At 32.3% G+C, this 13,774-nt stretch overlaps 3 protein-coding genes across 4 annotated transcripts; all 3 read left to right on the plus strand.

Moving 5' to 3' along the window:
- The first annotated feature begins 2,006 nt into the window (after positions 1 to 2,006).
- LOC145314261 (uncharacterized) lies at positions 2,007 to 4,059 on the plus strand. Its single transcript, XM_080154110.1, has 3 exons — positions 2,007 to 2,771; positions 3,035 to 3,118; positions 3,625 to 4,059. Exons 1-3 carry the CDS (start codon positions 2,545 to 2,547, stop codon positions 3,740 to 3,742), a joined length of 429 nt encoding a protein of 142 aa, XP_080010236.1. The 5' UTR covers positions 2,007 to 2,544; the 3' UTR covers positions 3,743 to 4,059.
- A 281-nt stretch (positions 4,060 to 4,340) lies between these two features.
- On the plus strand, positions 4,341 to 6,943 carry LOC145314260 (uncharacterized). 2 transcript variants are annotated; one of them, XM_080154109.1, is made up of 6 exons: positions 4,341 to 4,404; positions 4,652 to 5,046; positions 5,268 to 5,353; positions 5,524 to 5,729; positions 6,273 to 6,483; positions 6,669 to 6,943. In XM_080154109.1, the coding sequence occupies exons 2-6, from the start codon at positions 4,707 to 4,709 to the stop codon at positions 6,846 to 6,848; spliced, it is 1,023 nt and encodes a 340-aa protein (XP_080010235.1). In that variant the 5' UTR covers positions 4,341 to 4,404; positions 4,652 to 4,706; the 3' UTR covers positions 6,849 to 6,943. The 2 variants fall into 2 exon arrangements, with proteins under 2 accessions (XP_080010235.1, XP_080010234.1); XM_080154108.1 differs by lacking the exon at positions 4,341 to 4,404 and adding an exon at positions 4,415 to 4,570.
- Positions 6,944 to 7,342: 399 nt separating this feature from the next.
- LOC145314262 (uncharacterized) lies at positions 7,343 to 12,448 on the plus strand. The gene is made up of 6 exons (XM_080154111.1): positions 7,343 to 7,503; positions 7,716 to 8,034; positions 8,161 to 8,300; positions 8,419 to 8,647; positions 8,880 to 9,431; positions 9,528 to 12,448. The coding sequence occupies exons 1-6, from the start codon at positions 7,378 to 7,380 to the stop codon at positions 10,148 to 10,150; spliced, it is 1,989 nt and encodes a 662-aa protein (XP_080010237.1). The 5' UTR covers positions 7,343 to 7,377; the 3' UTR covers positions 10,151 to 12,448.
- Positions 12,449 to 13,774: the final 1,326 nt, after the last annotated feature.

Below are 13,774 nucleotides of genomic sequence, written 5' to 3' on the forward strand. Positions count from 1 at the left end.
CGTGCTGCTGGGTACTCTAGATTTCATTATTCGTTCGGATATTTATACTGAAATAATAATTTAATAATTAGTATTTTATTTTTCATAATGCAAATGCAGATATAATTAATTTCAATTTCAATTCAATTTCATCAAAACGTTCACAATATACGTATAAAAACACTGCAAAATCAAATATTAAAAAATAATTAACTTTATAAGTTTATTTTATGCGTATATAAAAACTAATTACGCATTAAAACAAAGAGAAAGGCGGTCAAAAGGTAGAGAAAGCCATTAAAATAAAGGGGTTGTATGCAAAAATGTAATTTCCTCATTACCTTCCGATAAGCCGCTGAAATTTATTTTGCCTTTTCTCGGCAGTTTTCGGCGGTTGCGCCGCCGTTTCTTCTCCCCTTAGTATCCAAGTAACTTGAAGTTGGCTGGCCCATCTCTCGTTCGTCGCCAACCTACTATTTAACTTTAAATTACAAATTTGTAAAATGTAAATTATCTTTATAAACCAACCTAATGCCGTAAAATCAATCTTCGAATAAACCAACCTAATGCCGTAAAATCAATCTTCGATATTTATTATTTAGAAAATGTTAAGATTTTTAATTTGTTAATACTAATAGTCTAATAGCATGAAAAAATTTTATCTTTACATACCCTTTAAAATAAGTGGCATCCGCATTTAGAGCCTAGAGGTCAATATCCAAACATATATGGGTGGGGGAAAAGGGTTTTACATGTAAGTAACAGTTAACACCTTTATAGTCCCCCCCCCCAAAATAAAGGGAAGGGCAATGGGCTGTTTATTTTACTCTAGTCTCCCCCCCCTCCCCTTTTAAGGAGGGTTGCTATATGAAAAGAAAGGGTTGAACTTGATTTTGAATATAACCCCCCCCCCCCCCCCCAAAAAAAATACAAAGAATAATCCCTTTATTTATTTAAATTTTCCTTTATAAAAATTTTCCATAATATATATATGACGACACCTTTATTATACATAGAATATATGAAAAGAAAGGGTTGAACTTGATTTTGAATATAACCCCCCCCCCCCCAAAAAAAAATACAAAGAATAATCCCTTTATTTATTTAAATTTTCCTTTATAAAAATTTTCCATAATATATATATGACGACACCTTTATTATACATAGAATATATGAAAAGAAAGGGTTGAACTTGATTTTGAATATAACCCCCCCCCCCCCAAAAAAAAATACAAAGAATAATCCCTTTATTTATTTAAATTTTCCTTTATAAAAATTTTCCATAATATATATATGATGACACCTTTATTATAACCCCCCTTTATTTATTTAAATTTTCCTTTATAAAAATTTTCCACTAATGCTGGGTGACGGGAGAGAGTTTTTTTTTTAACTTTTAAGAAAGGTTTATATATATGACACCTTTATAAATTATAACCTTATATTATAATGGCCGATAAATTGATGTACACTCCCAATGATGATGCACAAAATTACCCCTTTTGTAAATAACAATTCATAGTTGAAACGTTTTTACACTCAACTTAATGAAGCAACCAAGTCCCAAAATTCCCCAAAATTGTTGAGCAAACCAAAAAGAAAACGTTGGTATAAAACTTTGTTTTTAAAAGATATGAAATGATACAGATATTCATCATATCATTATCATCAATCTATTCTATAATTGGCCAAAAAGCCTTCATAAAGTGACCTCAAAGCTGACAATGTCAATGGTAATCCTTGAATGTTATGTAACTTCCAATATGTAACTATGAAGCAATTTTGTTTGTCTACATTACCGAATACTTTTTTAATTCTATTCATCTCAAATGTAACTTTTCTTAAAAATAGGTTTCTAAAACTTGAAATATAATTTTTAACTTTTCTTAACAATGAATGATGAAACTTAAGTATAAATTGAAAAACAATTTGAAATATCCAGCCTCTAACGGCTAATTTATTTACTAAAATTTCATCGTATTAAATCCAAATTAAATCTTGTTGGTTCCCCCCCCCCCCCCCTCCTCCTAACCATTACGTTATGATGGGTGGAGAAAAAAAGATTACATATAATTATATTCAAATAAGAAGTGTTGAAAAAGGGGGGTGGGGCAGGTTTCAAATAATCTTTAATCTTTTAATCTTTAATCTTTTACGGAGGGTAAATTAAGTGTTAAATTACCCCTTCTGCAGATTAAGCATCAAATCCTCCCCCCTCCTCAAGGGGAAATTAGGAGAATTCTTAGTCTTACATGTCATATAAATATTTTCCAACACATCCCATGATTTCCCTCGTACTTCGTAGTAATTGGATACGGATTATAGTTATACCCCCCCCCCCCCCCCCCACACTTTCTTTTATGTGTGTTTATTTTATCCCTTACTATTCCAAAAAATAAAATTATGGGTGGAGTTACTGTTAAGTTGTTAACCCTTTTCTTCCCCCAATCATCCAATGTAAGCGGTAACCTGGCCATTCTCACCACCTTAGGCTTAAAGTCATAAAGTCATAATTAATATTAATCTTTTTTTTTAGTTTTAGTTCAGTTACAACATCGTTAGAGAATGGCTGAGCCTGACTCTAATAAAGTTATAGGTGACGATGATGACAGTGAGGTTGTCCAAGCTATGCCTGACTCTTCAGTTACGCGTACTCGTAGTTTGCGTGAACGTAAGACGATCCCCGATGCAAGAATACCCGATATTTTGGATGAGGTTGACCTTGATATGTTGGAGGAAAAGGAGGGTTTGGGGTCCCCCCCCAAAAAAATAACCCCCAGTGATAACATTAGGTAATAATAATATTTTCATTTTATATTTAATAATGTTATAAAAAAACTAAAAGGGGTAGTTTCACGAAGTTTATTTATTAAGCTCAAATGCATTTCGTGAAACTACCCCTTATAAAATTAGTGGGTTTCGTCGTATTTTTACTTTTTATTTACTATTAAGCTCAAATGCATACCCCTAATAAAATTATAATAAATGGGATTATGAAAAGTAGTAACTTTTTATCTTAGGGTAGGTAAATGTTATTTATTTATTTAATTTTCAGTTGCACTCCAGGGTCGGTAATGTTGGAGGAGAAGGAGGGGTTGGGGACCCCCACAAAAAAAATAACCCCCAGTGATAACATTAGGTAATAATAATATTTTCATTTTATATTTAATAATGTTATAAAAAAACTAAAAGGGGTAGTTTCACGAAGTGCATCTACCCATGCTAAAAAAAGTATAGAAATGGGATTTTTACAGTAACTTTTTATTTATTAAGCTCAAATGCATTTCGTGAAACTACCCCTTATAAAATTAGTGGGTTTCGTCGTATTTTTACTTTTTATTTACTATTAAGCTCAAATGCATACCCCTAATAAAATTATAATAAATGGGATTATGAAAAGTAGTGGGTTCCTTTATCTTAGGGTAGGTAAATGTTAAAAAAATATCCTTACTTACTTTTGGTCAGGTTAGGTTGGGTCCTCCATCCATCCTCCGGGGCGCATTCCTTCCATGTTCAGCAACTCTCGGTGCTCTACACACCAAGAGAGGCCATTTTTTTTTAGAATATAATCCCAAATTTGGTAAATTTGGTGGGTTCTAAAAAGAACCAGAGAAATTGAAAATTTATTTATTTATTTAATTTCAGTTGCACTCCAGTCACTTCAAAAATAGCTGATCCACAACGCAAGCGAATAATAACAAAGTTGTGTTCACCTCCAAGGGTCAAGAAAAGAAGAACAGAGTCTTCTCCCCAATCGAGGTAAAAAAAACAAGTAGCCAAATAATTTTTTTTTATTTTGTCCAGAGGGCAAGGTAAAAATAATATTAATTAATAATTAAAATAATAGGCTATTTTTTTAAGGTCAAAACCTGACAGCCCAGAACCTGAAAATCCAACTTCACCCCCCAAACCTTCTCCCCAATCGAGGTAAAAAAAACAAGTAGCCAAATAATTTTTATATTTTGTCCAGAGGGCAAGGGAAAAATAATATTAATTAATAATTAAAATAATAGGCTATTTTTTTAAGGTCAAAACCTGACAGCCCAGAACCTGAAAATCCAACTTCACCCCCCAAACCTTCTCCCCAATCGAGGTAAAAAAAACAAGTAGCCAAATAATTTTTATATTTTGTCCAGAGGGCAAGGGAAAAATAATATTAATTAATAATTAAAATAATAGGCTATTTTTTTAAGGTCAAAACCTGACAGCCCAGAACCTGAAAATCCAACTTCACCCCCCAAACCTTCTCCCCAATCGAGGTAAAAAAAACAAGTAGCCAAATAATTTTTATATTTTGTCCAGAGGGCAAGGGAAAAATAATATTAATTAATAATTAAAATAATAGGCTATTTTTTTAAGGTCAAAACCTGACAGCCCAGAACCTGAAAATCCAACTTCACCCCCCAAACCTTCTCCCCAATCGAGGTAAAAAAAACAAGTAGCCAAATAATTTTTATATTTTGTCCAGAGGGCAAGGGAAAAATAATATTAATTAATAATTAAAATAATAGGCTATTTTTTTAAGGTCAAAACCTGACAGCCCAGAACCTGAAAATCCAACTTCACCCCCAAAACCTTCTCCCCAATCGAGGTAAAAAAAACAAGTAGCCAAATAATTTTTATATTTTGTCCAGAGGGCAAGGGAAAAATAATATTAATTAATTATTTTAAGGTCAAAACCAGCAAGCCCACAACCAGCTTCACAAACAACACCAGATACATCACCAATGCGCCCACTCAACGTAACGCCGCCGCCGTCTCCATCACCTACAAGTACAACAGCCACACCTAAAGCCGCAGCTGGAGACACACCTTCTTCAGCACAGTCATCCCCAGCTGGAGAAAAGCCAAAAGGGAGAGGTGGCCGTACAAGTACAACAGCCACACCTAAAGCCGCAGCCAAACCTAAAGCCGCAGCCACACCTACAACACCAGCTGGAGACACACCTTCTTCAGCACAGTCATCCCCAGCTGGAGAAAAGCCAAAAGGGAGAGGTGGCCGTACAAAAGGATCCAAGAATAAACCCAAGATGAACAGTGACAGTACGGAACATATGTTCATCAGAGGTAAGCTTAAATTAGTATAATTAATATCAATAACATAGGTAGTAACATTAAAAATTTAATTGACAGGATGTCTATTTGTCTGTACTTAAATAAAATACATTATATTATATTTATAATTAATAACCATACAATCTCAACCGTAAATACATAAATTTCTAGAATACTAGTTTGTTTTACTTTACCTATAATATATTAAATTAACTGTTCTATTGATTACCTAGACTGCGTGGGTACAGTACAAGGGGACACACACTCGCTCTATGACCGCCTTGATGGGAAGAGGATAACATATAGTAATGGTGATAAGGTACAAACATAAATACTAAAAATAATAATAAAATGTAGAGGGGGGGGGGGGGGCAAAAGTGACACTTTTTGAAAGCAAAACTAAAAGTCAAGAAAGGAACACAACTAAAAAAAGAGTTACAGGTGTGAGATTATTAAATAAAATGTTTAATAAAATTAAAATTACTTCAGGTTTATGTCTACTTGGTTAAAGTGCTTGAAGATCATGCTTACATGATCCCCAACTACCCTGGAAAGGGTCAGAATAAGACCCCGTGGGGGCGGGGGTGCAAATACTGTAACTTCCATACCTGGGATGGCACATACCACGTGAAAGAATACCCCAAAGAGGGAAAACCATTAGAGAGATTTATACTGCAAGAAACTAACCTTCTTAGGTAATAATATTAAGTTGACATAAAATAACATGATGTATTAACGCAACGTGCCGGAGCCGTATAATTTTGATGCGGCTCCGGCTCCGGGGAGCCGTATTTGGAAATACGGCTCCCGGCTCCGGCTCCAGCTCCGGCTCCTACCTTAAAATTAATATATCAATTTTTTTCCATTATTGAATTTGATAAAATAAGATAAATAATATAAAATATTTTGCTTTTATTTGATTAAAGCTATATAAAAGTAGAAGGATGTGTGTCTATTTGTTAAGTAACAATAGTTTTTCAGTTTATTATATGGAAATAGACCGTTGCCAAATTATAATATTACTTTAAAAAATCATTTTTACCTAGTCCGGAGCCGGAGCCGTTTTTAACAAAAAATACGGCTCCGGATCCGGCTCCACAAAAAATGTTGCTGCTCCCGGCTCCAGAACACTGGTATTAAGTATTCATAAACATTGATTAAAAATATATACTGACAGACAAGGTGAATTATAGAGTAGCTTTGCTAAAAAAAATAATATTAATTGCTTACCTGTTTAGGAGGTTTAGCCGTCACTGGATCATTGACCACAGAGATGTTTACCGAGAGTATAGGAAGGGAGTGAACCTGGCCAGCTTTCAGAGGAAGTTTCAACAGGCCCAGGCAGATGCTGAAGTTATCCATGAAGTCAAAATATACGTCACTGCCCTAGAAGCGCTGCGCCACATAACAGGAAAACTGGTTAATAATGAAAGTTTCCTTCGCTTTAAGGTAAATGTATGTTTAATATTTTTGATCATATTTGCTGTTATCTAATGTCTCATACCTATATTTTTTTAAACAAAATTAATTGAAAATGATTGCTAAAATTGAAATATATCTTCATGTCAGTTAGAATAGTGTATTTTTTAAAAATAGGTTGAAAAACATACTAACTTTAAAAAATTCGCTTTAAGGATACGGATGCCAATGCCTTTGACCATATCGTCGCCAAGCAGGTCGGTTTACTTGAGAAAGGCAAGAAGCAGGATGCACCCACCAGCAAACAGCTTCATAACTGGCTGCAGGGGCAGCACAAGTATTACATGGAATCCTTCAAGAAGATTTTAGAAAATAAAGGTATTAATAACTATTAACTATTAAGTATTATAATTTATAAACTAAAACATTACTAAATAATTTCAAAATCTGAAAGAAATAACAAATAATTAATTTAAATTATCTTCACTTCCGCGGGTGTGTACATTGCCGAAATCGAAGGAAAGGTGCACACCTGCGGAAAAAATGTTAATATTTAATTATTTTAAATAATCAATATTATCTTTGTTTCCGCAGGTTTGCACCTTTCCTTCGACTTCGGCAATGTTCACCACACCGACTTCATTGCAGGTAACCTAAATAAAATAAATAAACTATTATTATTTATTAATGCAATTACAACTGCAGCAGCTACATAACCTGAATTAAATAAAGTAAAGTAAACTATTATGAATGAATAATATAAAAGAATTACTAATTTTTCAGTAACTGCAAACTATACCGATGCAGACGGTCCCAAAGAATTGTTGCTCGCCTGTGAACAGGTATAAGTTTAAAATTAATTCTTAGAAATTTAGAATGACCACAAATACCTAAATGATAATTTGATTAATTACTTATGTTTAGATGCCTAAACCCGATGCTTCCGGCCGCAGCATCTACGAATATTTCGAAGAACTGTTGAAAAGGTTTGGGCTTGAGCATTATCAACTTCTCAGCTCCACATCCGACTCGGCTGCCAACTGTGTAAAGGTAATGAAAAATTATAAATTATAATTATAAAATCATAACTATTTAATAGTTTTTTCTCGCATCGTATTTTAAATGGCTTTCCGCGGATGTAAAATGTACAATTGTAAGATAAAACCAGTTTTTTTAGATGAATATTTGAATGAATACGAGAATTAATATTATAAAACAATACCATTAGAAAGTAAATCATTAATTTATTTTTCATTCTTTAGTCCGTCAAGATACTCAATGAAGAGCACGGGAAAACCCCCACAGAGTATACAAGTTTCATGAACCATGAGGGAGTCAGTGATGATGATAGTGATAAGGAAGACACACCTGAGGCTGATAGTGAAGATGAAATCCCGTTGGATTTGTTTATAGAAGATTTAGATGAGGTTGAGGATGGTGTTGTAGAAGCCGAAGGTGAGGGTCAGGATGGAGATGAAGAAACCCTGGCAGGAACAAGACAAGGCGATGGCGGCGATGGCGGCATATCAAGTGCGATTTTCTACAGGTCCATCGCCATCAAAGATCCACAACAAAGAGAGGGTAAGTAAAGTTAAATTAAATTCATTCCCAAAAAATTCAATGAATTACATTTAATGATTTACAGGGGTAGTTTCACGAAATGCATTTAACTAAATTATATTAATTTATTAAATTATTTCTTTTCAGCAATCACAAATTTCGGGAAACTAATAGAAGAGAACATCCAAAGAACAATGAAATGTGATGAGCAGAAATGTGGACTTATAGTGGGAGGTGTTTGCCTCAACCACCAAGTGGAGTTGGCGTTGAAGCAGGCTGCCAAAGTTGTAAGTAAATTAATTAAATGATTAATAGAACCAACTAAATAACTTATACAGTAACTTAAAAAGTTAAATAATAAATTATACAAAAACGTGAAAATTAACAAATATTATATTTTTTTAGAAAGGGAAGGGGTACAACAGAACCATAATTAACCTGGCAAAGCTGGTCAGTAAAATTATGAATAACAAGAAGCTGCGTCGCATTTTGGTAGAGAGTGGACAACGTATGCTTACCAGATACGTGGAGACGAGATGGAGCTCCAGAATGAACATGATAAAGCAGTTCTTAGAGTTGTTTGACAACAAACCACTACTTCAGAAGGTGAAAAAATCCGTGCAGGATCAGAAAGGTAAACCCAAAAAAGTTAATTATAATTTAAACAACAATTTAAAACTAACAAAATTACCAATTTAAATTTCTCTCTGTCCCTTAATTAAACAAAAGAGAAAGGTAACAAATAGAAGTTTATTAAAATTTAAACTAAATAAATTATTTCTTCTCTCGTTCCCTTAATTAAAAATTAGAACTGTATATATCAATAGAATTAATTTTTAATTTTTAATTTTTAATTTTTATTTTAGTCAACAAGAAGTTTGACAATCTGTGGCCAACACCTGACCAGGTTCTTGCCCTCAGAGAAGTCCTGGAAGTGTTGGAGTGTGTGGATACCATGCTGACAATTCCTGCACAAGCCCATGAGGCCACAATCGTCCAGATGTTCACCATGCTGGATACGGTGTTCTTTACCCTACGGACAAGTATGCCTGGCAACTTATTCGCTAGACGTGTATTCAAGTTCCTTCACCTGAGAGTTAACAAGATTGTCCGTACTAATGCAGGATGGCAAGTCTGTCTCTACCTACACCCCCTGTCACGCAGTCATTTGGAAATGATTGCGAGTGGCACACAAAGCTTTACGGTGACACAGGATGAAGCAAAAACAATTTTACAACAAGCACCCAAAAATTGTAGGTTGTTGGGTGAACGGCTACACCGAATCTCACTGAGAGCCAACCTAAGTCCTGAAGAAAAGGCAGATGAAGAGGCCGACCTGCGTAGAGCTAATGCGGATGCCGACAATGAGGATTCCGAAGCTGACGAGTACGAATCTCCAGAAACTGCACCTCCCACAGGTAAAGATATACAATATTAATTAAAATAGATAATAATAATAACATTAGTTAAATAATTCAATTATCATTTTTATTAATTATATTTATGTATTACAGGCATGATGACACCCATCCAAAAGATGTTTTGGAACAAACAACAAGAGTTCAAAGAAATTCAGGCTCAAGCAGCAGCCAAGAAGAAAAAGAAAGAACAACGTGACAAACAGAAGGATCCCCTGGACGTCATGAAGAAACACCTGAAAGCTGGGCTGAAGGATTGGAGTAACATAGAAGAATCCAAGTTGCATGCCTTGACATACGGTTACCAACGTGAAGTCGCTAAGATAAAGGAGGAAATTGCGAAAGTCAAAAAATCTAAGTCCAAGGATTTCGATGTTGAAGAACGCCAGAAACTGTACAAACAAGGAGCAATGACCGCAACCCACAGGATGCTTACTGCCAGGTATGAACATGTTGCAGAGAAGATATGTTATCCACCTGGACTTGTCAGTTTGATGACCAACTTCAACAACTTACCTGTTTCTAATGCGAGGTGTGAGAGAATTTTCTCACACCTCAAATTAGTTTACTCATCGAGGCGGTATAACCTAGAGAAAGAAACCATCCACGCCATCATGTTCTTGAAGATGAACAAGCTAGTCCCCAAGAAGTCCCAAGCATTTTGGGATAGGCAGGTAAAAGTTACCAAGAAGACAGCAACCAAGGAACTGGAAAAGTGAAATAATTTTTGTAAATATGTTTATCATATTAATTATGTTGGAAAGAAATAAAGTAGAAGTAAAGTAAAACAAATAATTTAATGAAATAATTTTGTGTTTTTTAAATATCTGTATCATTACCATTATAAAATAAATGTTGTAATAAAACCCAAAAAACTGTTTATTGATATATTTTTTTTTTTGCAGTATTGTTATTTAATTTAACAAGGATGAATAATCAATAAGTAGCGAAGCCAAAAACATTACTCAAATCATACTTGTCTTGTGTCTTTATGCGTGGATGGTCTCTTGCTCGAGGTTCTAGAGTAAATAAGTTGGACATCAAATGAAAGTAAATACTAAATATCCAAAAATAAATTTGAATTTCAATTAAAGGGTGATGGAAAAAAATAAAAATGCGTACTTGCCGCTTCGCTTATATTATTGTACATTCAAACATCAGTAAACCAAAAATCAGACCAATCGGATAATTAGGTCACATAAAAATTTGTTGTTAAAATGTAAAAAAAATACGGACATTAATGTCAGAACTGAATTATCAGAATGCGAATATATAAGAGTCTAAGCAAAATTGTAAGTAAATTTGTTTAAAAACAGCTTGATAATCAGGTTTAATATGAGCGTACATTTAAAACCGAGTTTCAACGCAAAAAAAACGCGGAGCCGAATCTAGAAATACGGCTGCGGATGTGTGTATATTTGGTAACATATGGTTTTTAAGTTTAATTTAAGGAAATAGACCGTTAAATCATATTATTACTGTAAAAACTCACTTTTAACTAATGTGGAGCCGAGCCGTTCTGAACGACGTAAAAAAATGCACGGAAATTCTTTTCGAACACAGGGATTCAATATTTTTAGGTAAGACTTATCGATAAAACACACCCGATACTTTGTAATTTTGGAACGATATAAAAAAATAAAAAATAAACATAATTAAAAACAAAGTATGGAGCTTGCCGAATTATTCACAGTATAAAATCTGTGCGTTTAAAATTGAAATTACCAAAAGGCAAAATAAGAATAATTAAGTTATAACGAACAGACTTATCACTTTATATTTACAAATTATTACAAAATCCTTACCTTAATATACAGTAAATGATTATGTGTACTGCCTTCCGAAATAGAAAACATAGCCTATTATTTTGACGTGTATGTACTCTTATGACATTCACTCAAAACAATAGACTACAATAATTTTTTTCGGACGACAGTACAGAACAGAATTAGATCTTCTTGTGTTGACACTTGACTAAGACTTTGTTTCTTTCTTCTTTTTTTTTATAACTATGCAAATAATATTTATCACTTTATTTTATTGTATTAATATAATTCCATTTGAAGTTTTCACATTGAATATTAAATTTTTTATTATTTTTCACTTTTCTTTGTATCTAACTAACGCGTAGTATGACGTGTCAATACACTCTGAAATTCAAATAATGACTGAAGAACTGTGTGTGTGTGCACGAGGTGCACGAGGTAGAAATGTACATGGGTAATTAGAAACTTCAATATAATTTATTTCGTTATATTTACATTTTTTAAAATAAGATTTTTTAATATGTTTTGACCACGGTAAATAATAAAAATTTGTTGGAGGAATTTTTGTGTATATATTTATCCCTGATATAACAGCATACACCGGAAACGGATGATATCAAATAACAGGGAATCTATAAATATATTGTTACAAATACAATTACAAACTATTATAAGTTAACTTTAATATATTTCATTATCGTTATATACTTTTTTTACGTAATGCAAAATTATCCTTTTTTAATATTAGGAAGAATTTTTATTTTACCCTGTAAAAAAAGCAATGAAAAAAGTAAGACGTCTAAAATGTCGTATTCTTAACAGGTAGACTTTTTGGAGTAAGGAAATTATGTCATCACATTAATTTCATAGAAAGAACCTAAAAGTCTAATATATCTAGTAAATTTTATTTCGGAATTGTTTAACGAACATACTTAATTTAAGATTGCGTGATTTATTTCGAAATAGAAATATAAAACGTAAAAATTTATTATTTTTCAAAATCTTCTATTTATTTACCAAGTACTTCGTATATAAATATTAAGAAATTTGAATATTTAGAAAAATAGAAATAGGGATGTATTTTTGAACGAAGGGAGAGGGGAATTAATATCCTATTTTTGAAATAGAATTCTTGCACACGTATATAAATATTCCCCAATTTCAATATTTTCATATGTCTAAATTCCCTTCCAAATTTACTCGAAATACGATACGTTTAGGGTTTAGAATAGTTAATATTTAAAATATCTAGTAGACACATCATTGGTTCCTTCTCCCTGATTTTGGCATTTTTATTTGCATTGATTTTTTTTCTATACAAGTTTCTCTTAATTCAAATAATAGATTTGAATATTATATTTTTAAAAAATATTTGTGTGTGTTCCTGTGTTGTTCTTCAATTAAACAAAGCAAGTGGATGCGCGCAACGACAAGTTAACTCAATATTTAGCGGATAATTTCTATAGGGTAAACAAAGTTGGACTGAATACTCTTTTAAATAAGCGTTTTAAATTTACAGCATATCCTTTATAAAAAAGCTACAGTTAACTATTCAATAATTTATTGTACTATAAAAAGGAATTTTAAAATCTTTTGAGACATTTTAGGCTTTTTCTATTGCATTTTTTTTTACATTTGCGTTTAAATAAGAATCTGCTTCTTTGTCCTAATGATACAATGCAAGATGAAATATAATAAAATCTTGCCTTTGCATTAAATGGTATGCTCTTTAAACTTCAGATGTATAAATGACTTGATAGAAAGATATTTTATTTATTTTGACCTTTAAAATTATAAATATATTGATAGAGGCACCTATTAAACAAATTATAATAAATCTATGAAATATTGGTATAGGTTAGGTTAGGGGCTATTTAATCAAATCAACTCTTGATTATAATTCTTATTAAAACCAAGGATATTAGCTAATTCATTTCATTATGTGATGGTTACTAGTATGGCGATTATATAAGCTAGTTAATAATGAACAAGGAATCTATCAGTACTTAAATATTGCACTATGAATAAAATGATAGACTTTAAAAATGAAATATAATACATAAAAGGAAAGTATAAAGGAAAAACCACCAAAAGAAAGTTACTTATATATCAAAGTTATCTTTTATAAAATCAACTAGAGTTGGCTCGATATAACTATCTCCCTATTGGCTAGTTTTCTATATGCATATATATTTCTCAATAAATCTATTTTCCTCACCCGGCATTACTATTTAAACGGAAGTAAATATTTAATAATTTAAATGATCTTAAAAAGATCTTTTAAATTATATTTTTTTCTTTACATTACCATCACCAAAGGGTTTATTATATGATTACAATTTTAGTTCAATATTTGAACACACAAAGTGTCGCCACAATCGAATTCTTTTAAAACAGAGTTTTCTTAAATTTATTATATCATAAATTTTCTTTTTTATGATTAGAAATTAAATACTTCATTTTAATGTAAATAGCAACATGAAATGAAAAAAATGAATTTGTTTTTAATAAAGTAAAATAATGGGTCTTATCGTTCTGGGCAATGAGAGTTTATTATGGATTATTGGAGCACTATGA

Source organism: Acartia tonsa, chromosome 3, assembly GCF_053477335.1.
Source record: "Acartia tonsa isolate MP-2025a chromosome 3, ASM5347733v1, whole genome shotgun sequence".
NCBI classification, from domain to species: Eukaryota; Metazoa; Arthropoda; class Copepoda; order Calanoida; family Acartiidae; genus Acartia; species Acartia tonsa.

Excerpts from the sequence above, each read along its gene's own strand:
- LOC145314262 (XM_080154111.1), top strand. The coding sequence starts at position 7,378 with ATGCCTAAACCCGATGCTTCCGGCCGCAGCATCTACGAATATTTCGAA. Across the intron at positions 7,504-7,715 it reads CGGCTGCCAACTGTGTAAAG|TCCGTCAAGATACTCAATGA; the intron begins GTAATGAAAAAT and ends TTCATTCTTTAG. Across the intron at positions 8,648-8,879 it reads ATCCGTGCAGGATCAGAAAG|TCAACAAGAAGTTTGACAAT; the intron begins GTAAACCCAAAA and ends TTTTTATTTTAG.
- LOC145314260 (XM_080154109.1), top strand. The coding sequence starts at position 4,707 with ATGCGCCCACTCAACGTAACGCCGCCGCCGTCTCCATCACCTACAAGT. Across the intron at positions 5,047-5,267 it reads GGAACATATGTTCATCAGAG|ACTGCGTGGGTACAGTACAA; the intron begins GTAAGCTTAAAT and ends TTGATTACCTAG. Across the intron at positions 6,484-6,668 it reads AAAGTTTCCTTCGCTTTAAG|GATACGGATGCCAATGCCTT; the intron begins GTAAATGTATGT and ends ATTCGCTTTAAG.
- LOC145314261 (XM_080154110.1), top strand. The coding sequence starts at position 2,545 with ATGGCTGAGCCTGACTCTAATAAAGTTATAGGTGACGATGATGACAGT. Across the intron at positions 2,772-3,034 it reads ACCCCCAGTGATAACATTAG|TTGCACTCCAGGGTCGGTAA; the intron begins GTAATAATAATA and ends TTTAATTTTCAG. Across the intron at positions 3,119-3,624 it reads ACCCCCAGTGATAACATTAG|TTGCACTCCAGTCACTTCAA; the intron begins GTAATAATAATA and ends ATTTAATTTCAG.